The sequence below is a fragment of the Mizuhopecten yessoensis genome, unplaced genomic scaffold (genome assembly GCF_002113885.1).
Source record: "Mizuhopecten yessoensis strain PY_sf001 unplaced genomic scaffold, ASM211388v2 scaffold2307, whole genome shotgun sequence".
Classification (NCBI taxonomy): Eukaryota; Metazoa; Mollusca; class Bivalvia; order Pectinida; family Pectinidae; genus Mizuhopecten; species Mizuhopecten yessoensis.
The window spans coordinates 1229006-1256280 of record NW_018404481.1 but is presented as its reverse complement, the minus strand read 5'-3'; the positions used below and the strand labels follow the sequence as shown (position 1 = coordinate 1256280).

The 27275-nt window shown below is 35.2% G+C and overlaps 2 protein-coding genes across 4 annotated transcripts in view; one reads left to right on the top strand and one right to left on the bottom strand.

Moving 5' to 3' along the window:
- Positions 1-14679, bottom strand: part of LOC110445486 (topoisomerase I damage affected protein 7-like) — a 30488-nt gene extending 15809 nt beyond the window's left edge. For 2 of the 3 annotated variants that reach the window (XM_021490143.1, XM_021490145.1), the window contains exons 1-3: positions 14537-14679; positions 3561-3639; positions 1353-1442 (exon numbers count right to left, since the gene is read on the bottom strand). In XM_021490143.1, the coding sequence (XP_021345818.1) occupies positions 1353-1442; positions 3561-3612 (142 nt within the window). In that variant the 5' untranslated portion in view covers positions 3613-3639; positions 14537-14679. The remainder of the gene's footprint in view (positions 1-1352; positions 1443-3560; positions 3640-14536) is intronic. The other variant, XM_021490144.1, reaches the window with a different exon arrangement.
- A 7114-nt stretch (positions 14680-21793) lies between these two features.
- On the top strand, positions 21794-25977 carry LOC110445484 (kelch-like protein 26). The gene is made up of 2 exons (XM_021490140.1): positions 21794-21899; positions 24704-25977. The coding sequence occupies exon 2, from the start codon at positions 25035-25037 to the stop codon at positions 25959-25961; it is 927 nt and encodes a 308-aa protein (XP_021345815.1). The 5' UTR covers positions 21794-21899; positions 24704-25034; the 3' UTR covers positions 25962-25977.
- The last annotated feature ends 1298 nt before the right edge of the window (positions 25978-27275 follow it).

Genomic DNA, 27275 nt, shown 5'->3' with positions numbered 1-27275 from the left:
CCATTGTGGTGTGTAGTTTTTGACATTCTCCTTTCAAAGTGAGGAAATTGTTTTGCAAGTTTAATAGAAAAGCACAGCGAACAATAAAACATAATGGACATTTGTTTTCTTCTGGTAGCCATTTAGGCAATGATTCAAAGCTGCTTAACATGTTGGGGCCGAAAGGATCTTGATTTAGATGAAATGAAGTAGAAACAGAATGTTTATGAAAACATAAGTCTAACTAAAAGACGTTTTAAAAATAGGAATGGGTTAATTATAAGTTGTAACAAGACGTATGTCCTCGTTAAAATAGAAGTCGATTCTTACTGGAGATTTCCGTGCATCGATAATTCTCTAATTAGAAATATTGAAAGCATGAAGCCAAAGTTGTTCCAGTCCTAAGACCCGAAAGGCCGAGCTCATTGTATAGGAGTAGATATTTAAATATTTCAGGTTTTGTCCATGATAAGGGGGACAGTGTGAACAAAATTGTAACACTATTTGATTAAATATGCATATATCAATATTTCATTATTCAGAAAAAACAATATCACTTTTCGTTACGTAATAAAATCAATTATCAATTTTTGAGACTGGAAGACATACACACTTAGGTATTGTTTGTGTATGCTAAAACATTTATTTTGAGATATAATCAACAGATATTTTTTGTTTCTTCAGTCTTTACGTAGTTCAGAGTTTTCTGGGAAAATAAAAAGATGTCATTTATCTAGACTTTACGTTCGGAGATTTTACATAATTTTTAAAGAGTGAAGGTCTTATACCCACGTTTCTTTAGTCATTACCTACGGTAATGTTAAGGAGTTTACGGATATCAGATGGAAGGACACGGAAGAGAGGCCATGTTTTTTCACGATTTAACCAGCAAAGAAAGAAACGGTAAAGAGACTGTGGTTCTCTAGTCTACACCTAATAAGTTCAGAAGAAATTAAAGATGGAGAGAACAAGCTTCTGTAATATTTACCAACAAGTTTTGGTAGAGAGAGAGAGAGAGAGAGAGAGAGAGAGAGAGAGAGAGAGAGCTAATTTCTCATGCATATTCCTACGGTTTTCACGGAATGAAGAAGAGGGTAAGAGTATTGAAGTAAATGTTTATTCTTTCAACGGAATTTTTGTGACGTTCAGAAGAAATAAAGGGTAAGGAGAACATGTTTTTCTTGTGTATTCATACGGTTCGCAGAGTGCACAAAAAGAAAAGAGTATGGAGAACATGAGTCTTTTCTAAAAATAATGTGAAATTCAGGAGAAATAAAGGGTAGGAGGAGCATGTTTCTTAAATCTGTTCCTACAGATTTTTTGCCGGGTTTAGAAGTAAGAAAAGATAGGGAGTACATGTTTCTAGTCGTTACCTGTTCGCGTTCGAATAATAGAGCTGGCCTCCTTTTCTATGGATTTGATGAAATCTAAACACTCTTGGCTGCAACTGTCCCATATTATATCTGTGTAGTTTGGAAAAATATTGTGAATGATTAAGCAGAGGTTTACTCAATCAAAAAAGTCAGAAAGTAAGTAAAGAGCATAATGAAAATATTCCATATTCTTCTTACTTGACTGCTTAATATTTTTAACCCTGCCGTAGTTTCGCACATATTGTCCCAGTAGGCGTTATTCCGTCTTTGCGTATTGCAGAGTTATCTTCTCTTGGGAGCAGGTATTGATTGTTACGTCATTGGTTTGTGTGAGTTTGCTCACAAACAAGTGACGTAACATTCAATCCCTGTTCCCAAGAGAAGATAACTCTGCAATACGCAAAGACGGAATATGCCCGAGTGTAAGAACTAATGAGGAAAAGAGGCCATGCTGATTTATTACTTCAAAAATAATTTGATTGGCTAGGAACAATAATAATGATAAAAAAATGATAAAAACATAACTGATTTCCATCTTTTTGGTAATACTGCTTCATTGAATGTATTGCTAGGTCTGCAATATTAACGTTTTATTTCATTTGGAGTTCGTGGTAAAACGACGATTAAATTTGAAATTTGATACACACAAAAAGTAAATGTGATGAACTGCATAACTAGAGTAGTGTAATGGTTATATTGGGTTGTGTATTTTCACGTATTTTGCACATATCGAAAAGGTTGTCGAGTCGATGTTTCTTCCTTGTGACCTTTCAAAATATGGTTCAAGTTGAAAGTAGGCATTCATTTGCTTGTCAGCTTTTCTAATATAAACAAACAACCCTGTTTCAACGTTATTTTTTTTATATAGAAATAGAAAGTGTTCTATTATTTTTTCCCTAAATTAAAACAAGTGTCTTTATAATACAAAAAGGTGTGCCCTTAGCTGGATGCCATATTATGCTTCCAGTCAGAAATAGAAAAAATACCACAATTTTATTGATTAAACAAACTATTCCGTCTTTGCGTATTGCAGAGTTATCTTCTCTTGAGAGCAGGTATTGATTGTTACGTAATTGATTTGTGTGAGAAAATGTTGTCGTTTTCTCAAAAAATGATGACGTTACTCTCACAAATAAATGACGTAACAATCAATTCCTGCTCTCAAGAGAAGATAACTCTGCAATACGCAAAGACGGAATACCACAGTGCCAAACACGCATGAATAAAACAACACTGCGTCATCACAATGATAACAAACAACAGGAACTTAAGAGACAAACACAACAGGAAATACATGATTAACCTGTGTGTTTAGATAAACTAAATGGGTGATAGATTAAAACACGCGTGGATCTAGTACATTCAACTTTTGTCTAGGAAAGCTTGATTAACTTCTAAAGTGCGATATGTTTCAAAAAAAAATATCAAATAAAACAATCTTTTACTAAATACGCGTAAATGATACCATTAAATGTCCGTTCTAAGGTTGGAGATGACATTCATGTTATTATAAAATCTTGTACACATATTATTTTTTACATCAAGTTACAATTAATTTTACAAAATCCAGTTAACAATCCGGCATAAAATAAGCATTTTAGTTCGGAAAAACGTATGTGGGATATAAGTTCATGTTGAGGTTAAATTATGCTGTATATAATAAAATGCGTTTTTCCATGTGATTTTAAATTAAAACTTTGTTAGTCTGGACATTAAGATTGCTGATATGATATTGTTTTTAAATACACTCACGTCTGAAAAAGATAGACTTATGCTCGCCAATACATTACATCTGAATAAAGACCAAATGATTGTATCATAGAAAATTGATAAATTGAACTGATTGAATGGGAAAAAATAGTACTGTGTCAGCTATAAAAGAAGTCCAACTGTTCAAATATATGTGTATGTGGTTTGAAGTACAAGAGGGCACATTTCGTTAAAATGGTATATATAGTGGGAAATTTGTGAAAGAAATTTGAACAATAATAATTGGTATCACGAGATTACACTAATATCAATAACAAAAATCTATTTCATCTTACTCCTCGCTGTAAATTGTGCTCATTTAATGTGCAAACGTATATGTGCATCAACATGCATTGTATCTACGTATACATAACAGCGATCAAATAAATCTATAAATAAGCATGCTTTTGTTTACATTTCCAACAGACTTTATTTTATTTTGATCTGTATTAATCTTACCTGCGTAGACAAGACATCCAAAGAGTGTGTAAGCAAGTAGGACCCAGTTCATGTTGTCTTCTTTTCAGCTTCTGTTTACCTGAAAAAGGGGAAATAGTTTTAAATAGAGTGCATGCGATCCCAATCACGATATTTCATCATAAGAAGACTCAATTCATGTTGTTTTCTCTACAACTTCTGTTTATCTGAAAATGAGATATCAGTTTGAAATAAAGAAATCCAGTTCATGTTGCCTTCTTTTCAGCTTCTGTTTGTCTGGAAAAAAAAATCCCTACCACCATAATGTATTTTCCTGAATCTATTTATTTTAATTTTATATTTTGTGTCATTTAGGAGGCACGGTAGTCAAGTGGTAGGACGCCGGGCTCGTGACCGAAGCTGTGAGAGCCGAAATGGCAGCACCGGCTGTATGCTTCCCAGGAAGTTGAGAAAGATATTGGCTGGTTGCAAAGGCCCTATAACCACGGATGATAGTTTGTGAACCGCTTTGAGACGACCTACGAACTAGGCTGTGATAAAGCGGTATACAAGAACCTCAAATTATTATTTATTATTATCTGCAAGGCGGCATATACAGAGCCTTTAATTTTGACATGACATATTCCTACGGTGTAGAGAAACTACATGTATGTGGTATGCCGAGAGCGAGACCCTTGCATTTCAAAGATGGTTCCACTGTGAACACAAATTTAACATTTAAGACGAACAATGTTTCATTGAAGAAAATAAAAACCAGTTTAAAAGAATAAAGTTCTATTGATAAAATTAACCAAATACTAGAAGTCTGGATAATCGATGATCCAAATAGTTCAGAAAATAATCACATGCTATTTAGGTAGCACCTATTTCAAAATTATGTAACCCGATACAGAAAGCCACATTAAGTCAACATTTACTCTTTAAAGACTAATCAGTGGTATTAATTTTATTAATAAACATTGAAATCTTTGTCCAAAGGGTTCCGAAATACATATAGAAGAACACGCACAAAAAGACGAAATGATGGAAAGCGTCTTTAAAATCCTTGTTAACGTAACAAACTTTTTGCTGCAACAATCTTTTTCTTATACGAGTATTTCGTGTAATCTAACTACAAACGAAATTATGATGTAAAAATCAATAAAAATAAAAAACACTAACATGGTTTAAAATTACCCAATGTTCCATTTTGCACACGAACAAAATAATTAAGAAAAATTGAAAGCACAAATATGAAAGTTAAACCTAAAAGGGTTTAACTTGACAAAAATCAAACAGTTTCGACAAATACGGCTTTTTGATAAATATTCCTAGATTGTACATAAAAATCAATATTCAACAGTTAATTATTAACACAAACCAAGTTTCCTAAATCAGATAGGTTTCACGATATACATATACCTGTTTACCAAATAATTTTGACGAATCCAGTTTCACGATACAATGTTTTGCTGAACATATAATCCAAACTTCAAGTGTCCACTGTATACGTTAACCAAATACGTATTTGTCGAGATATCAGGTTACACTCTACGCACAACCAAACAGCCCAAATGATCAAGTTTCCAATGCACACATAAGTCAAAGGTTCCGTGTTTGTTTCAATAACCGATTAACATGTATGTATGTTATTTACAGTTATTGTTAAGTCTGGAACTAATGTTGACAGTTTGACCTGATAATAGCAATCTGTTAAAAAGCAACAGGTGTTTGTGAAAGATGTATTTCTAACCCAATTTTGATTGATATCTTACCATCATGAAGATCTGAGTCTACGACAATATCAATCATGGCCCCTATAAATTTCGAAATATAATTTTTATTTAACAATAATAATATTAATAATAAATATTTTATTAACATGCCACACATTTCAATACATGTATGTATCATAAAATACTTTTAACAATGTTTAAGAACTATGCATAAGAAATGTCCGGCCGGTGTTGATCTTTGAAATACCATTATCCCAATATTTATCACAATCATATACCACATAACATTTAAGCTATTAGCATATTAAAATATTTCTAGATTAAATTCATTCTTTTAAACAATATCACAGAGTGTACATGTACTTACTATATATATTATATATAATTATCATTTAAACTATTGAACGCATTAATACATTGCTAAAATAAACAACAATTCATTCAAGCATTATCACAGTATACATACACCAATAGTACAGTTAAAACGATTAACATATTTATTAAGACCATTTACAATATTGTGGACGCACGTCGTTTTCTGACACATAAGAATACATTTTAACATATGTATGGATAGACTCTAGTTTAAAGCATAACCATCGAAATCAGATAAGCTTTATGGAATGGTTGTCACTATTGAAATCAGCAGTTTTCCTAGATCGATATACAGAAGGTGGGTCGGGGAGAAACAATTTCTGTTTAACTCTCAATACCTATTCCGTCTTTGCGTACTGTAGAGTTATCTTCTCTTGGGAGCAGGTATTGATTGTTACGTCATTGGTTGGTGTGAGAAAATTACGTCGTTTTCTCAAAAATTGATGACGTTACTCTCACAAACAAGTGACGTAACAATCAATACCTCCTCCCAAGAGAAGATAACTCTGCAATACGCAAAGACGGAATATGCAATTTAACATCTCCTGTCGACACACACGATTGATTTTTTTTAATGTTTTCCATGATTTATTGATTTTGTTTCGTACTGCTTTGTACAGGTATATCGATATTTGTTTTTAAAGAGTCAGGCTAACTGAACATTTTCACGTATTTAAGCAATGGACAGACATCAGTCACAGTTCACGGTACTGTCCCAAACAGATCTGTGTCTGTAGTATTTTTAATCCCCATAAAACAGAAAATATCTCTTTTCAATGTGGAGTTATCCTGAGACGCTGCATCCTAACTAATTTTACCATGATTCATCTATTCTTAACCTTTTATATCAACAGTCATAATAATTGGTCTAGCCATATCAATTGTACAATATATCTACTAGAAAAATCAATATATTCAAATGTTGACAGGTAATTTCTTGACATTGGACAATGTGGGTATCTACACAGGTAAAATGCAACATCTGTTAGTCAATGATTCACATTAAATTGTGATGCAAATACACTGTTTAGCATCTCAATGAGTGATCATTTATAGACTTTGTTTCCTAATTCCTCTGGTATATAAGATGCGAACGATATAATAATCTGAAATGAAAACCCCCAGGACCTTTCCTCTTTCACTGGAAAAAACCATTCACGGATTTCCGCGGAGTTTCTTTAATATTCCTCTACTAAAAAGATCGAAAGCGTGATAGATAATTCTGCCTTTTTCAAAATACTGAACATTCGTTATCGAGTTAGATATACATCAGCAAGAGAAAGTTCAAAGCTTAGTATTATGCTATGCTACATAATTGTCGTCAACGAAATGCGTCCTGTATCAACGCAAAGAAATCGAATGGTCCTGATCAAGCCGTCAACACATCGATATATTTTTAAAACTATCCGAACGCAAAAGGGTTGTCACCACATATTGTACTTTCCGTGCAGAATCTATTAATGTTTTGATACAAAAAAAAAGCCTAATGATACGTGAACCACTTTAAAATACACGGAGTTATTTCATTAACGTTATCAGGTGATGTAATATAGTATCTCCTTATCACCGATAGGTTGTGTGTACTACCGGAATTATTTGCAACAGAATATTTCAGAACACGCATATCTCTGTGGCAAAAAATATCACAAAAACATTTAAATCAATTATGTCTGAATAATTCAGACAACAATGTGATATGTTAATGGAACAAATCATCAATAAATAATAAAAACGTCCCAAGCGGCCGTGTGTAGACAGATCATATTTAGCATAAAAGTAAATTGGTCTCATTAAAACGACATGAATATGGGAAAATTCCATGTTTAGTCCATTTAATTGAAACTTTAATCAATGTAAAATAAAGGCAATCCAATGGCAATGGCAATTGGAGTTTTCAATTTTTTTCATATTTTTTCCTCCTGATTAATACAAGCTTTTGCAGATCACGTGATCCCTTTTGAGCCTGTCACTGTCCTTGTGATAGACATATGAAATAATAGGACATATCTGCAGCAGAACACGATTTCCTATTCATAACTCACATCCTGTTATTTCTAACGGTTAATATTGTTTGGATAGAAATACAAAAGAAAACATCAGATACCGCAGTGTCAACACACCCGGACAGAATATACCACAGTGTCAACTGAAATGGACAAAATATACCACAGTGTCAAAACACATGGATAAAATTCACTAAAGTGTCAACACACACGGACAGAATATACCACAGTGTCAACTAAAAAGGACAAAATATACCATAGTGTCAACACACATGGACAAAATATACCACAAAAATAAATAATATAAATAGATAGAAGAAGTACGGCCATGTAAGTTTGGTAAATATTCTGATGTTCGAACCCGTTTTCGTCGTTTGGCCTTTTTAAACTGAAGAGTGCTATTGTCCGCTACATTATAACACAAAAACCACGTGCCACTGTCAGTGAAAGCACATATACAGCAGTAGAAGTGATTTCCTTTGTTTCAAACGTACCATTAGCAGGTAAACGTCCTGCGTAGTACAGACAGGGTAAATAATCGATAGTACTTGTGTCACGTCCGTCTAGCCTTTACAATCTACCCACGGTACGCTCTGACAACGGTATGTGATAGGTATGAATTATTCAAATAAGTTTTGGAAAATGTAGAAAATGGATACAAGGTTTTATAAATTGGAAACATTACTACAAGTTAAGTGGTTCGAAACAGAGGACACATCTAGGGGTTGTTTGTTTTATCATTCTAGTCTGAATGTACAAAACGAACTCCATTTTCATGAACATAGACACCATGTACATTACAGCATATTCATAAGTGTTCGTGCATCTTCACTATGTACATAACATCATATTCATAAGTGTTCGTGCATCTTCACTATGTACATAACATCATATTCATAAGTGTTCATGCATCTTCACTATGTACATAACATCATATTCATAAGTGTTCGTGCATCTTCACTATGTACATAACATCATATTCATAAGTGTTCATGCATCTTCACTATGTACATAACATCATATTCATAAGTGTTCATGCATCTTCACTATGTACATAACATCATATTCATGAGTGTTCGTACATCTTCACTATGTACATTACATCATATTCATAAGTGTTCATACATCTTCACTATGTACATAACATCATATTCATAAGTGTTCATGCATCTTCACTATGTACATAACATCATATTCATGAGTGTTCGTACATCTTCACTATGTACATTACATCATATTCATAAGTGTTCATACATCTTCACTATGTACATAACATCATATTCATAAGTGTTCATGCATCTTCACTATGTACATAACATCATATTCATGAGTGTTCGTACATCTTCACTATGTACATTACATCATATTCATAAGTGTTCATACATCTTCACTATGTACATAACATCATATTCATAAGTGTTCATGCATCTTCACTATGTACATAACATCATATTCATAAGTGTTCATGCATCTTCACTATGTACATAACATCATATTCATAAGTGTTCATGCATCTTCACTATGTACATAACATCATATTCATAAGTGTTCATGCATCTTCACTATGTACATAACATCATATTCATAAGTGTTCATGCATCTTCACTATGTACATAACATCATATTCATAAGTGTTCATGCATCTTCACTATGTACATAACATCATATTCATAAGTGTTCATGCATCTTCACTATGTACATAACATCATATTCATAAGTGTTCATGCATCTTCACTATGTACATAACATCATATTCATAAGTGTTCATGCATCTTCACTATGTACATAACATCATATTCATAAGTGTTCATGCATCTTCACTATGTACATAACATCATATTCATAAGTGTTCATGCATCTTCACTATGTACATAACATCATATTCATAAGTGTTCATGCATCTTCACTATGTACATAACATCATATTCATAAGTGTTCATGCATCTTCACTATGTACATAACATCATATTCATAAGTGTTCATGCATCTTCACTATGTACATAACATCATATTCATAAGTGTTCATGCATCTTCACTATGTACATAACATCATATTCATAAGTGTTCATGCATCTTCACTATGTACATAACATCATATTCATAAGTGTTCATGCATCTTCACTATCATAAGTGTTCATGCATCTTCACTATGTACATAACAGCATATTAATAAGTGTTCGTGCATCTTCACTATGTACATTACAGCATATTCATAAGTGTTCGTGCATCTTCACTATGTACATTACATCATATTCATAAGTGTTCATGCATCTTCACTATGTACATAACATCATATTCATAAGTGTTCATGCATCTTCAATATGTACATTACAGCATATTCATAAGTGTTCATGTATCTTCACTATCAAAAGTGTTCATGCATCTTCAATATGTACATTACAGCATATTCATAAGTGTTCATGCATCTTCAATATGTACATTACAGCATATTCATAAGTGTTCGTGCATCTTCACTATGTACATTTCAGCATATTCATAAATGTTTATGTATCTTCACTATGTACATTCAACACAGAGAGAATACTGACGTGTTAACAAAACCATAATTTGAAATTAAAGAAAATATGAACAAAAGTTCACATGAAAACCCTTGAAAAAGAACACGGGATTAAAACTAGGGCCAATATTCATGAAGCCGCTCCCAGGCTCAAGCATGAACTCCGTTTTTAAACCAACTTTCCCGTAAATCGCTAAAAACTTGTGCATTTATAAACAGTAAAATGCAAACATTTAAAGTGGTATCCGGCGTTAAGTCTTTCCAAAATTCTTACAAAATGTATTTACAAAATGTAAAGTTTTATTTAGTTATTACCGGAACAAGAAATTGGCCTTGAGAACAGAATCATAGTTTAAGCATGAGTCCGGTTTCATGAATACTAGCCCAGGTGTTCCGGAAGGGTAGGCGTCTTTTGCTCTCATCAATGACACCCGACAGGGAAATTTAGGTCAAATCCAAGTTATGTCATCATCATCATCTTCCATTAAGTGACAGATCTCCTTGATGGAGTGCAACTGTCACTGACTTGTCACTTCTCAATGTCACGTCCTCATACCGAACCACAAGGCACAATAATGAGGATAATAAAAAGCAACAACCTTTACATCAGACAAAGATATAACATTATGCTCCCAAGGATATCATGATGACGGCCATAAAACGTATCCATAGTCTTCATCAACCGGCATCTTTAGAAACCCTTTGTTGTCAGTTTGTCCGTCAGCTGTCGACTTCTATCAAGAAAGTCATGCAGAAAAACGGAAAAACGGAAACGAGCCAATTCAAGCTTCATAGCGTTACAAATCTTCACCTTTTGCCTACAGCAGATCAGTCATTGTTAAACTAGTGTTTCATGCAAACGATGCCAGAATATATTCTAGGTACGAGGTTATGGTCAGACTCAGAAATGGCAGTCCACAAGCAGTCTTTGTTACGTAAAATAACCTCTAGACATTCGAAGTAAAGAAACACTTTTTTAAAACTTAGGTAATTAGTGCAGAGAGCCAAATTAAACATTTATTGAATCATGCAGCCATTTTGTCAGTGGTGCTTAACTATGTTTTAATGGGTATTTAAAAAAAAATCGCCAGACATCTAGAGTTTAAAAAAATTGTTTGACCGTCAGTGACAAATGATGCATTTAGATTTCACCTAAATTTGCAAATTAAAGAAAGAATTTTATCGCAAATCAAATCAATATTTTGTGAGTTAAGATGTATTTGAATACAGCAGGAGTTATTTTTTTTTCTCCAACATATTCGAATCCAGTAAAATGTTCTAACATAATATAAAAACATATGTTGATTATATCTATTCTACTAAGTCTTTTTGCGTCGTCATATTTGTTCATCCGCCTATAATAAGCAATAACGTGGCCCAGATAAAAAGATTATATAAATTAGGCTGTTCTTTTATGCGAACCAACATTTGTCACGTGATGTCTATTTGTCCTCATTTTACAACAGGCTGCGAGTTTTTGTAATGTCTTACCCTGTTAGCAGTTGTCCTATTTTGTCTAATTTTTCAGTTACTGTCGCCGTTTGGTCGACAGAAGATAAACAATTAACACTGACGTCATGCTTAAAAGCAGATGTTTAATTCACTCAATCAAACCACCAATCTATTGACATCGTTCGTCAACACATGAAATCAGCACTTGACAGATTTACAAACACTATTTCAAGTCACCTTTGCGGTAAATTCGGTAGAACATTCTGATCGTGAGCTTGACAGGGTTAATGTAGATCTAGAGGTTAAATCGAAACGTATGTGTTAGTCCGCTAAAGAAATCTTCAAAAACATACGTAAATGCGTGTACTCTCATTTGACAAAGGGACCCAGTCCCAAGGCTCGCTTGTTTACATTTGCAGGAGAGGTTTTTGGAAGACCGTTGGTCTGTTAGATAATAATACATACACACGCATGATATAGCGTCCAATAACGCATGGTTATTAACCAAAGAAAAAATATCGGTATATCGAAGACGTGGTAGAATGTATGATATTGTACGAATATATCCAAATAGAATCTTGAGATTTACATTTTTTTTTATGAAAAAATCTTTAATTATTTTAATTGATTGAGGTTTCATCGTCCTTAAATGCTTCTTTTCCCTTTCGCAGTATTTCTACTGTTGTGTCCGAACACTAGTTCTCTAACACTTTTTATTTGACTTTAACGCCACTGATGTTTCCTAAATCGATCAAATGGACAAATTGGCAGTGAAATGTTTACGTTGCTTGACTTTTTGCATCTAGAAACTTAATTTTTAAATAGATCGTTCCTTACCTTGTATTTGTATAAAATCTTTTATGCATATGATATCTACAGACATTCTTGTAGGTTTTCATCAGCTTTAGTCGACATTTTGTCGGTAATCAGTAAATACAATGTCAATGTATCACATGTGTATTGATAATGATAATATACAACATTTGATATAGCGCCCTAACTAGCTAGACTAAGCCCCTCTAAAGCGCTTAACAGTACATAGATATACAATTTATACATTAATCAATGCAATTTTAAGGAATTCGCATGAGCTGCCTTTTCATGCGCTTACTACTATTCATATGCCAACTGGCTAATATCTCCCTATGTGTGTATGCGTGCGTCTGTGCTGGAGTAGTAATGTGTTCTGTTTGTAGTGGGACCGTGCTTCCAGCGGCATCATTTATAGTGCCATCTCACTTGAATGCTACAGCACAGATACGGCAACATCCATCCCAGACCAATTTATACTCCAGCTGGGTTGTTGGAGTTGTTTGGGTAGGAGAAAAACACTTTCTCTGAATATCCATGCGTAAGACGACTTCGGGGATCGAACCCCGATCGCCTGCGTGGAAGGCCGGAGTGTTTACCATTCGACCAATCCGCCCGTATTGCAAAAACCACTTGTTATGTTAGAAGAAATGTCAATAGATAAATCGCTTTAGGACAATGGTTGTATTTGAGATAAACAATGAAATTAATTGTTATGTACCAAAACACTGGAGATACCATTTTTAGTTTTCTTTTTTCCTTCTTAGTTATTAAGTTTGATTTTATAAAAAAAAACCAGAACATGTGTAAGGGTGAATCTCATATAATAATATGCTTTAATTGTTATTAAAAATGGATGTACCACAAAAAAAAAAAAAAATGAAAATATAAATACAAAGAGAAGAATTCAAATATTGATCTATTTTAAATATGACAGTTGCTAAGCTATCAAATATCAACTTTTCCGGATTTATCTTTAGATTTCCGGTACGTATTCCAGATACGGAAACAAATAACAAAACAGTGGCTAAAATGTCAGTATTAAGCTAACATTATCTGGATAAGAAAACAACTACATGAAAACAACGACCTGTATTAAATATAACATTTGTTAGACTTTCAATATGTATTCAACGTTATCTAGATATGAACACAAAGACATCAAACAATGTCTTGTATAAAATATAACATTTGTTGAAACTCTCAGCATTTTTTTTTATGTCAAACAGGTATAGGTGATGAATCACATTATTTGTTAAAATGCCAAAATACTTGTATATCATCAATAAGAAAAATATATACATCCATAATTATTACACTAAACCCCCCCAGCAATTTTAAGCTAAAATGAATCATTTCTATTTGTAATTTAAATGTTTTACCTAAAATTAGTCGTTTTCTAGAGAAAACAATGAAGGCTTTAAGTGACATAAGATAATAGTAGTGCTATTATTCTGTAGCATTCTATATTTACATGTTGTATGTAATTAAAATGTATTAAGACATTGACCTCTTGTAACACACCTGGTGTGTCACGAGTGTATAAATAAAATCTTGAGCATTCACTAAACAATACATAAAACTTAGTAGAGATAACAAGAATATCACAATGTCTTTAAAGACTACCATTTATTTTACGTTCTAATCATATAAAAGCAACGACATACTAGATTTACATTTCCCCTTTTGCTTGCTGCAATTTATTCACTATGACTAACCAGTATCTTTCATGCCCCAAATTATTATGATAATCAGAATATATGCTTTGATGTTGCCTCAACTAACGATATCCCAGCAAAAAAAAACCCAGTTATTTAGAAGAAACCTTTAATAAATTTATGTATATCAACATACTGTACTTTCTTTAAAAGTAGTTGATCCTTACATAAATTTACAGTTTGGTAAATATAGAAAACATTACCAGAGGTGGAGAATTGGCATCACTCATACAATAAACCTCTCGATTGACAAGTTCTTTGCATTATCTGATAAACTCTTTCGCTCTAGTGGAGACGGTTTAGAGCTTGTTTTGATTGAAACAAGGAACGGCATAACTACAAACACTTTGCTGTGACACAATAAATCTATGGTTTGATATAAACGGTATATGTAACTGTACCTTACCTTATGTGTTATCAATAGTATCGTAAACCCGATTTTCCAGCATTTCGAATTCTCTTTTTTTGAAAAGTACCGTGCCTAGATCATCGTTATACCTGGTTCCAGATCTAGACAATCCATGTCATATTACAGGTAAACAGCCACCAAGTGACAGTAATGCACAGGTGAGCGATTATGATATACATTCGTCCCTGCTGGAACAATTATTGATTTTCATCGTCACCTGTGTACCTGAATATAGAAACGTGAGGACATCTCTATGGAAACGGTGTTCTATCGTGAAAGCGGGTACATGTGTATCTTGTTTGGTTCGTTCGTGGCAGCTGAAGCGTTATAACGCATTTAAACATGTCACGTTCACTTAATGGTTACGTAATACGAAATTGCTAGGAAATAACATACTCCGGGTATCCATACAATTACACTGCGCTTATTCAGTAAATAGGAAAAATAATTGACTTTTTTGTGGGTTTTTTTTAAGGATCCCCATTTCACTGCCACAAACAGAAACTGTGCATTTGGATTTTTCTTTCTTGCTTCCCGGTTTGACTACAGCTGTGATAAATAATTTCAAAAAAGAATGAAAAGAAATCCATACCTCGCGGAACTTTTCTGAATAAAAGTAATAAAGATTAAATAACATTTTAAAAAACAGCGTTTTGAATGTTAAACAAGAGGCCCAAGAGGGCCTGTATCGCTCACCTGAATATTTAAGCCGTGATAGCAAAATATTCTCATTAAATATTATATTGCACTTAAAATATTTCCCTCGCAAACTTTGTTGGCTCCATCTGTTGAAACAACCAGCAAAATAAGATTCTATGCTTTTTGATTCTTCTTCAGAAGTTGCTTGACATATTTTTCCCTGTGACCATGTAAGTAGGTTAATGTCATTTTCCTTCTCAAATTGGTTAGCTCTATTCCAAAATGCTACCAACCAAATCTTATGAATCCATTCCTTTTAGTTCTTGAGAACAAATCCTTTAAAATGTTGTTGACCTCTGTGACCTCTAAAGTAGGTTGAGGTCATTTTCATTCGCAAACTTCAGGTGAGCTCTATCCCAGGAAGTCACCAGCCAAATATTATAATTTTATGAATTTTAATTCTTCAGAAGAAGTAGTTTGAACCGTTTGACATATTTGAACGCTGTGACCTTTAAAGTAAGTCAAGGTCATTTTCATTCGCGATCTTTGTTTGGCTCTTTCCCAGGAAATAACCAGCCAAATATTAAGGTTTTATACCCTCCAGTTCTTCAGAAGATGTCGTTTTAAGAGTTTGACATATCTGCCTCGTGTGACCTTAAAAGTAGGTCATGGTCATTTTCATTCTCAAACTTTGTTGGGCTCTTTCCCAGAAAGCTACAAGCCAAATATTTAGGTTCTATAACTTTGTTCTTTAGAAGAAGTCGTTTTAAGCATTAGACATATCTGACTCCTGTGACCTTGAAAGTAGGTCAAGGTCATTTTCGTTTTTAAACTTTGTCGGGCTCTATCCCAGGAAGCCACCAGCCAAATATAAAGATTCTATACCTTTCAGTTCTTCAGAAGAAGTCGTTTGAAGTGTTTGAGACATTTGACCCATGTGACCTTGAAAGAAGGTCAAGTTCCTTTTCATCCTAAAATTTTGCCGGGCTCTTACCCAGGAAGTCATCAATCAAATATAAAGATGCTATACCGTTCAGTTCTTCAGAAGAAGTCGTTTGAAGCATTTGACATATTTGATCCCTGTGACCTTGAAAGTAAGTCAAACTAATTTTAATTCTCAAATTTTATTGGGCTCTATCCCAGAAAGTCACCAGCCAAATATAAAGATTCTATACCTTTTAGTTCTTCAGAAGAAGTCGTTTAAAGTTTTTGACATATTTGACCCCTGTGACCTTGAAAGTAGGTCAAGGTCATTTTCGTTCTCAAACTTTGTCGGGCTCCAACCAACAAAGCTTTCAGTCAAATATCATGACTCTAGACATGTCCGTTCTGCAGAAGAAGTTGTTTAAAGGAAAAGTTGACGGACGAGGACGGACGACCGACGACGGACGCTGCACCATGACATAAGCTCACTTGCCCTTCGGGTAGGTCAGCTAAAACCAAGGGCCCAGACCGGAACCCTGGTCCTCTGATCATTATACTGTCGCTCTAACCATTATCTATGTGTGCACCTCTGCAGGTCTGGGATCGAGAAATGAATACACCTGCTGTTACCCACTGCATGTATCGTAAGGCTTTTGTGCCCTCTACCTGGGGACACAAAAGCGACCAAAATAAATCTGCTGCACCCATTACAACATTTAAGATCTTTCTATTTCTAACTACCTTTAGTTTCCTAGCGCCTTGCTTGGCAATACCTCACATCTGGCTTTAATGTTGAGCGTTCGCCCAAAGTCCTTCAAAATGGTAGTTGTTATTCCCTGCTTAACGTTCAGCATTTAGGGGAATGGCAACAAATGGTTCACCCGTTGTCAGTATAATGTGACCCGGTCGAATGCTGTGCTGGGTGCCTTCGGCATGGTATTTCAGTAAGATATCACTACAAAGTCGGCATCATATCCACGCTATCACAAGGAGGCAATTCACCAACATACCCTGTCTCCGGCACACATACACACATGCACGACCTTAGCTGTTAATAGGACGTTAAACAATAATTTCCTTGCCGTGGGACAATGAAACTTAAGAAAACCTCAGCTGGTTAATGAAGTTTTGCAAAGGATCAGACGCTTGCCTCAGGTTTAAAACTCCTTTGGATTTGAAAACTATAGACCAAAACATATCTACACAATTTCTCTGTTTATAACATGTTTAAACGACTCTTACTCGTTATTGCCTGGTGTTGCCTATATTGATTCAATATCCATACGATTGGCTACGCTAATGGCAACAGGTTCGAAAGATTCTAAAAGAACCCTAGGAAAACAGTCAACCTTATTTATTATATAATGTGTTAGCTCATCTTTTAAACACGACAACCATACATCAACAACCACAAACGGCCTAATGAGGCCCCATCCTTTGAATCTAAGCCGCTGAATTATATGATCACTGTAAGATGTTTAAACGATATCATTAACTGGCGTTGCCTATATTTAACTTAAATCCGCGAGTTCAGCCGCTCTGACGGCAACAGATTCGTTATGTTAACATACTAAACTATTTTCTCTTATGCAATGATAGATATGCAATATCAAAGCAATTGGTTTGATTGGTTTGTTTTGGTTTTATTTTGATTACCGTTCTATTAACACCTAAGCCAATTAGGACGAGCCTCCTTGTGTGCTGTGCATGCATGCTTGCATGTGTGTGTGTGTGTGTGTGTGTGTGTGTGTGTGCAGGAGACAGGGTATGTTGGTTGCCTCCTTGTGATAACGCGGATCTGATGCCGACTTTATAGTGCTGTCTCACGGAAATACCATGCCGAAGGCACCCAGCACAGCATCCCGCCCGGTCACATTATACTGACAACGGGTGAAAACTTGATTGCTGATCCTATTGCATACCATGGATCAAAATACCGGTATGGTATATGATTCTTTCCCAGAGAATCCAGTTGTTGCTTGATCTCTGAGCTTATTGCGAGCCGGTGGTCCAGGATTTGGGCATTACTAAAACCAAAAGCAAATTGTAATTAATCACTGAGCTTATAGTTTTGCACGCACAGGGTCAAAGTATGGGACATGTTTTCAAAGAAAACAATTAGTGATTGATCCCTGAGCTTATTAAATACCATGGGTCCAAGTATGGGACGGTGTTTCAATTAAAATAAGCGATCCTTTATCACCCAGCTAATTGCATACAATGGGTTCAGGTATTGAACGGTTTCTCAAAAGAAAGCAACAGGACTTGATATCTGAGCATCTTGCATGCCATGGGTCCAATTATGAGACAGACATTCAAGGAAAACAATTTGTGCATAGTCACTAAGCTAACTGTGTATTTTTGTGTCCAATTTCCAACTCATAACAATGATAACTAGTAAACACTTCAACACCTGAAAGTTCATATTTTATCATGAGATATTCATATGTAGTATACCATATCATCAAAACACGAGGACGAAATCCCACATCACAGTCGATACAAAACAACAACAACAACAACAACAACAACAACAACGGGAACTGGGGCGACAACAAGAAGAACACAAGAAAGAGCAATGAGAACTTCGGGTGCAACAAAAGGAACTGAATGGACAACAAAAGGAACTGGAGACAACAAATGGAACTAAGGAGATAACAAAAGGAACTGGAGACAACAAAGGGAACTAAGGAGATAACAAAAGGAACTGGAGACAACAAAGGGAACTAAGGAGATAAGGAACTGGAGACAACAAAGGGAACTAAGGAGATAACAAAAGGAACTGGAGACAACAAAAGGAATTGAAAGGACAACAACAGGAACTAGGGAGACAACAACAAGAAACACGGAAAGAGCAATGGGAACTTCGGATACACTAAAGTGAACTGGGGAAACAACAAAAGGAACTAAGGAGGCAACAATGTGAACTGGTGAGACAACAATGTGAACTTAAGGGACAACAAAAGGAACTGGAGACAACAATACGAACTGAGATGAAAACATAGAGAACTGATGGATTCCAAAACAAACAATAAAACAACAGAACCTCAATCAAAATTAAAAAAAATGTCACGAATAATCCCCTTTTTTAAAAGCCAGGTATTTAGTTTCTCAATTTGGACCTATGTGAACCATCCCTTTGAATCGATGATGTGGCAATTCAAGCTATTAGTTAACGAATGGAAAGACATCCTAGCATCAACTCAGTTGAATCAGCAGGCAACAGCAAAAAGCTCGAACATAGCATATATGAACATTAAACATAAATCATACTGAAGATCATTGTCTAACAGGAGAAAGAGAAATACACGGCCAGACTGGGATTTAAACCCGGGACCCTCCAAACTCTAGGCAGACACTATACCAATTGAGTATTACTCTCAGTAATAAAATTGTTATTGTAAACATTTTTTTTTGTTATTATTGATTTATAACCATCAACAATACTGAAGACCGTGTTTTGCAACCTGCAACGCTATAAATAATACATAATGATTACGGAATTGTTCAGAATTCATTGGATTGTAATTCGAATTTGAAATTCAAAAAATACTATAACATACAGTGTTTATAACCGTGACACTATCCGGTTACATAGAAATAGTAGGTGACACGTTGATATATTGTCAACGTTCGTTAATCGATTTTATCCCACAGCATCCCCGAGAGATGCATAGCTGAGTGAGACAAGCTTACCGTCGACAAGATACAATAAGGATCTGGGACTCCGGTAAGCTATCAATATTAAAGGTGTCAGCTATATATATATTCATATCACAGTGTCGCCACTTAACAAGGATATATTTTTTTTTCATTTCAAATAAACATGCCACTGATATTTTTATTCGCTGAAACAGGAAGTTATTGAAATGTCTTAAGTGCTGACAGGATCGGTGATTTTCATACAATCAGTTTTCGTATAGAAAACGGGTAATATAAGTATGTGTTTGTTCCTTCGTCCGTCTTAGTTTCCGTCAATTACTGGCCTGAAACCTAAAACAAATCCGATTTCACCTGGAATTGGTATGCATGTTCGATCACAAAGTCGATGCGTGCACTTGCTTCTGATTAGATGAGTGGGTTTCCATTCCATACTGCACTGAAAATGGTTCGATTTCAACACACATATAATGGCAAGTCCGGTTACGTTCGATCGTCAATGTGATGCAAGCATATTAACGAACAACTAATAGTATTATTCGATTCTGATTGGTTGATTGCTTTCCATGCAGTAACTACGTACCCTGAAACTAGTTAGTATGCAGATTAATATTATAGCCGGTATGTACAATATATTGGCAAGCCTTATGCCAACGCTAATTATAAGTCTTATGTCGGCGCCAAATCGCAACCACCTGGGAAATTGTTGCAGCGGATTGCAGCGGGTAGCACTATAACTTTGGACCTATCCTGATCACAGGGACCTGAGAATTTGTTACAGCTATATTTGGACCTGAACTGGGGTGTTCAGAGTAATTTTACACGTTTTATTGGGATCAAGTTTCGGTAAAAATGCCACCCCGAATGATGGTGTATACGAAACTTTATCTAAACCCATTACACGTGAAAAATTTCTCTAAACATCCCAGTTTAGGTGCTAATATAACTGTAACAAATAAATTACATGTATCAGGTCCCTGTGATCCTGATGTATTGAGTAGTATTTGGTTTAAGGGTTTAGATCAACACTAGGTAAAAAATATGACCCCGTACCAATTATGCACTAGAAGGGTTGGAAGTTCTCGATATCGAATAATCGACCAACTTAATATTTTCGTAGCAAAACTTATCTTTCTAGTGGATGTGCAAAAAACGCTTGGTATCATTGGAATATTGACAATTTATTTTTCAATAATATTCTAAATACACGTTAAATGTATTCTCTTCAAAAAAGACATGATCTTCGCTTTCCCTAAAAAAAACATCCATAAAAAACATCCATTGCAGTAGTGTTTCAAAGTGTATATAGTAATACTGTCGCTTTTCAAATATTAAAGAAATTGACGTCATGAATTTATGTTTATTACAAAAGATCATGTCTACAAAATATTAAACAACTTCCACGATAGTGCAGTTACCACAGGAATTTTCGATTAAGACACTTCACGGCGAACAAGAGGTCATTCGGGGAAGTTAAAGACAAAAGTATTGCATGTACTTGACATCCGGAAATACTCCTTTGATCTTCGGTCTGTGGACGTTTGGAATAGTCTTCCTGGTGAGGTCGTACAAGCAACCATAATCAGGGAATTTGAAATTGGACTTGACTATTATTGGAATAATTTTGATCTAAAATATAATCACTTGGCTGGACATATTTCGTTAGCGGAAGTAACAAATAATTTGTTTACAAATTGTAATATTACTTATATGGACATAGAGGCAGTATATGCCTGCGTCCATCAATTATCCTTTTAAATCCTTTTAAATTACGCTTTATAAGCAAGTACATAATATTTTGTCGATTTCGAAAAAATATGGTCGTGGTAATATATTTTAACTTAATGGCATTCTTTACCTTATCTAAATTGTACTTTAAGAAATAAAAGCATTTAGCAAACAAAACATTGTCATAAAAACTATACAGAATTTGATTATTCTCTTCGAAACGCAACCATTTTTGATATTATTTTATTGATGTTGTGCTACCTATAATTTGGTCAAAACTATTCGAGTTATCTCCCATTTACTGATGTCTCCAAGGACGCCAGATGCCTGTTCCGCCTCAACCCCTGAAGATAATGATGTCTCATTAAGGGAGGCTTTGTTGGTATCGATCACAAAACAGAATGCAAATGTGAGGAGACTGAAATCTTTTATGGGCAGTGGAGAGATTCTTTCCCATGCCGTACATAATTCAGAATCAGATAATGATTTTCTTTTAGCTCAGGGCGTAAACTAGGACGGAAGGTTCGTCGATGTATAATTGATGTCTTCAACGTAGACTACCAATTCTTTTGGTGAATAAATTTGAAGTATGTTCAAAAATACCCTCTAAATACCGTCACGTAACTTGTGTTAATAAAGTAAAAACTGTAGCAAAAAGGGCGTCATTTTATCGACATAATCCAATAAGTTATGAATATCATGATACTTAGGGTTCCATGGCATACAATAAGGTTCAGTAGTCTACAATTTTGCACAAATATATATTAATACTTATTTCTAAAGTTTTATAAAAATGACAAACGTTATCACTGCATTGCTTTCAGTGTACTGTGTACAAAATTCCTTATGGTATATATTTCTACAAATACATTTCTTGAATTAAATTAATATTTTAATAATGCGATCAAACTACAAATCATTACAAAATAATAAGACAATTAATTAACTGACAATCACTACAAAATGAATACATTTTTCTTTAAATCTCACTGTCTTATAAAACATTATCAGCTTCAAGTCTAAGGTACTACACAAAACAAGAACAGGTAACCAGTATTTTACTTAAACACGCAATCGAGATTTTTTTCTAACATATCATTCATCCCCCAATTTTGTTTTAACATAAAAGAATAGAAATTTGGAACAAGCCTTATAAATTGAATTTTAACAGGAGATAGAAAAATGCACTGCCAGTCCGGGGTTCCAACCTGGGTTCCACCACACTCGAGACGACCGCTAAACCAATTAAGCTACTTGGGTCGCCGAAGATCAACCCAGTCCAGTTCACTACATTCTTCCCTCCTTTCTCTAAGTCTTAGCCCCTGAAGACACAACTATTTACAACCCAGGTTTAGTTATCCACTTGCCAAGCCACGGAGTGCATCCAGTGCTTGTAACAAGGGTTGGTCACAGGCACCACTGTAACAGGAGATAGAAAAATGCACAGCCAGCCTGTGGTTTGATCCTGGGACACTGAACTCTAGATGGACGCTCAATTAATTGAGCTACCTCAGGTCGTTGAGGATCGACCCAGTCCATTTCCGCTACAGAATTAACATGCATTTTCATCTGTCACTTGGAAGGATGCCCCTAAGAGCTAATCATTGCTATCATTGGATAACAAAATCTCATTTTATTTAATAAAGGACATTGACAACTTTGTTTTAATTATCATAAGCAATTAAGTGCAGAGAAATGTACATACTAGTGTTGGGAATCAATATCTGAGCCGGACAGGTTGAACATAATTATCTAATTGACAACAACAATAATTTTTGTTTATTATCTAGTTAACACTGGTAATAGGAGAAAGAGTGAACTAGACTGGGACGTGAATCTGGAACCCTCCAAACTCTAGACAGACACGCTATCAATGGAGCTTCCTGGTTGCCGGCAATCGACCCTAGTTTCACTACATACTCCCACCCCCCCTTTTTCCTAGTCTTTGTCTCCCAAAGACACAAATATTTACAACCCAGGGTAGGTTGTGGTTAATCAAGGGTTGACAAGCTCGCTAATTGTGTAATAGAAAGAGAAATGCACAGCTAGACCAGGATTCAAACCCACAACTCTCTGAACTCATGAGGCAGATGCTCTACCGATTTAGCTACCTAGTCGCCAACCATCGACCCAGTCCAGTTCGGCTACGTCTAGTTTTTCCATTTTCACTACAACCCACGCACCAACACTAAATGAAGCACTAAACACTAAATGAAGCAGATGCTCTACCTGTTCGCCAACAATTGGCCTAGTCCAGTTCGGCTACTTATTAATACCCGGTAGTAAACAATAATTTCACCAATGATATCAAGTAATTCATGGTTGGCTACAAAATTGAAGAAAATATTAAACTTACTTGCATGTGGTCAGGATAATGTTGAAAGAATGATGCCCTTTTCGTTCCTAATATTTCAAAAGAACTTTGTTTTATATTTTCACTTTCAGTAATAAAATCGTTACTGTAAACAGTCACTGTTTATCCAAATTGAGGATTATCCCTCACACGAAGGTTTGGTCATCATCTGATGAAAGGGCAAGCCTACCCTGATATACCTTGTCTCTGCTTTCTCTATTTTGTGTGTAAAATATAGAAGGGAGTAATATATACTGTGATAAAATACTTGTATTGAAGTCAAGCATACCTTTGAAAAAAGTATACTTGTTGAAAGTTGAAATATACTTTTCCGAATATAATCTAGATTCTTGATATGTAAATTTCAAAGGTAATATATGGGTACATTCACGTTACCGGTTGAAACGGTTGAACCGGTTAAACCTGTAAAGAAAACGACAGGTACAGATCTGGACCGAGGCTGACCTCAGGAAAATTTGGCACGTGTAGATTGAGGGGTCCAGACGTACCTGACCGAAACTAAAATGCTGACTATTGCCAATTTGCGTTATTTCTTTCTAAAACAATGCCAAGACACATGTAGTTTTTAAGACACGTTATGTAATTCAGTGGACGGATGAAAGAAGGTCATAATATTCTTGAAACACTGTTTTTTATTCTCCGAAACTGTGGATTTTTAGCTCTGCTTATAGAACGGTCCAAGTGTGTTCGTTTATCGGAAATTTCTGCGCCACACGTACCGTTTCAACCGGGATACGCGAATGTAGCCTATGTGTTCGAATGTATTTGTATGAAATAAGGTTTACATGTTATTTACAGAAATTTATTTATTTTTCTTATATTATTTTTTGCTTTTTCAGTGCATGCATGCTTTCTTCATGGTCAACGTTTTCTCTAAAGTGAATGAAAATCAACATTACCTGAAAGAAGAAGGCAATAACGAGATGATGATAATGAATTGATGGCCCAGGAAACATTCGTAAATTCAGACACCACCAATCATCTTTCAAGGCTGTTTAAAATTCAGACATTTTAATAACGGCAATATGTACTTGTGTGTGGCATTTATACATTTTAACATAAGTTAAGTGGATATTTGAAAATTTTGAAAATGAAATACAAACTTTATCTTTGCTTAACAATTGCAAAGAGGTGCATGACAGGCAATATTAGACTGAATTAAACATTCTAATGATAATGGCGGAAGGAACATCAGAGAAATCCTCTGCAACTGTAGAGAAAGAGGTACAAGACAAGTTATCCGATAGTGACGTTGAGTTCATCGGTCAAAAACATCATTCTGTCTTAATAGATGGATTTTCTACTTTTCTCCAGAATGGTCAGTTCTGTGACGTAACACTTGTCACCAAACAACAGCGATTTCCATGCCACAAGGTCATCCTCAGCTCATTTTCTGCTTTCTTCAAATCTATGTTCACAATTGGAATGAAAGAAAGTGAGCAAGACGAAATTAATTTGGGTGTTTTTGAAGATAACCTCATCAAAAAAATGCTTGATTTTATCTACAATGGCAAGGTGACAAGCGTAGGCGATACTGTTGATTTGTTGCCTTTAGCTGTATATTTCCAAATAGAGTCGCTACAGGCAATTTGTGAACAAACTTTAAGCAATGCGATTAATCTGGATAATGTGTGCAGTTTATGGAAAACCTCAAAGGAAGATTTCCCTCAGCTAACGAACTTACAGTGCGCATGTCAAAGCTATGTACTACAAAACTTCTGTAAATTTGCAAAAACGGCAGACTTTCTCGAACTTGAAAGTCAGGACTTGATTTGCCTTATTTCTCACCAGAAGTTGAAAGCAAGCACAGAAGCATTTGTTTGCATGGCTGTGACTAAGTGGTTTCAGTTCAATCTAACTGAAAGAAAGGAACTTCTATATGAAGTATTCCATAATGTTCATTTTCCATTGTTGAAAATGCAATTTATTGAAGAAAAATTTCCATTTTTTCAGGAGACAGCTCTACAAAGTCTAATGGATGAAACAAGATCGTTTTCAGAAAATCTTGGCATTCAAGCCGACTTCCATTCTGTACGAAGTGAATTCCGGCCGTGCTATGACCGTGAGAAAGTGCTAGTGGTGTTGGGTTTATTTTGAGAATTATTCTCACAGTGAGGAATTTTGGTGCTATCATTACGGTGACAAAACATGGCAGCAGCTGATTCCCCCCGGACAGGTGACAGCAGGCTACCAGACATGTACCTATACACAAACACGTCTACTCCTGACAGGACATAACGACTTCCTCCAATATAATGGAATAAAGAATAACTGGACCACTCTACCCTACATGGAAGAGGCCAGAAAACACCACTGTATGGTGGTAGTGAGGCAAAGTGTATATGTCCTCGGGGGATATAGGGAGAACGACTCTTGGAACAGCAGCATGGAGATCCTGAGGTCTGTAATTATGTACACTTTCTCCTCAAGTGAAGATGGGAACTGGGAGGAGTGTGGTTCTCTGTGTCGCCCTGTCGCCAAGGCAACTGCAGCGATCTCAAAAACAAACATCTTTATCTTCAGTGGCATCAGCTTGGAAGACCCCGACAATGTGTGTGATATCATACAGTGTTTTGATACAACTACCAATGAATGTACAGTTCTAGACTGTGTTCTACCGATAGGGCAGAGTTTTAACTGGCTACATGCTTACGGATACGGGGATGATATATATCTAACAAATGCAAGGAAAATATGGCGATTTTACGGAGAGAGTCGGGAGAAAGATGGAATGTATCTTGAGGAATTGCACACCTTTGAAAGGGAGGGAACTCTAGCAGGTTTTGTCTCTAGGGCACAATCACTGTATTTCCTGGGTACAATGGTTGGGGATTCGGACTGTGATAATTCTGTTCTGACCAAAGGTATTGCAGAGTTTGACCTGTGCACAAAGGAGGTAGCCACTCTTGTGGGCAAAGCTCTCTTTCTACCAAGTGCCTGTAAATGTCACAATCTCGTCATCTCTAAAAACGTCATGGACAATCACAGACAATCAACATTCCTATGGTGAGCAGGGACATACCCCTGACTTGCAGCCTCCCGAGGCAAAAGTTAAGCATCCTCATTCTTATATCTCCGACAGTTTTTAATAAATTTAATTATATGTCAATATGAAATACTTTCTGATGTCAAATGTAATAACTGGTATATAAATATTTTGAAATTTTGAAACATGACTTCAAAATCATTCTATTCAAAAAGGCATATGAACACGCTCATTTAGGATCTGACAGACCAATTATATTTAGGATATGATGGTCATATTTAGGATCTAATTGACAGAGATGTACATATTCAGAATCTCACAAATATATTTAGGATCTTACACAGTAGGTACTTATATTTAGGATCTGATAAATACTAATGTTTTAGGATGTTTCACACTTTATATTAAGGATCTGTCACTCATTT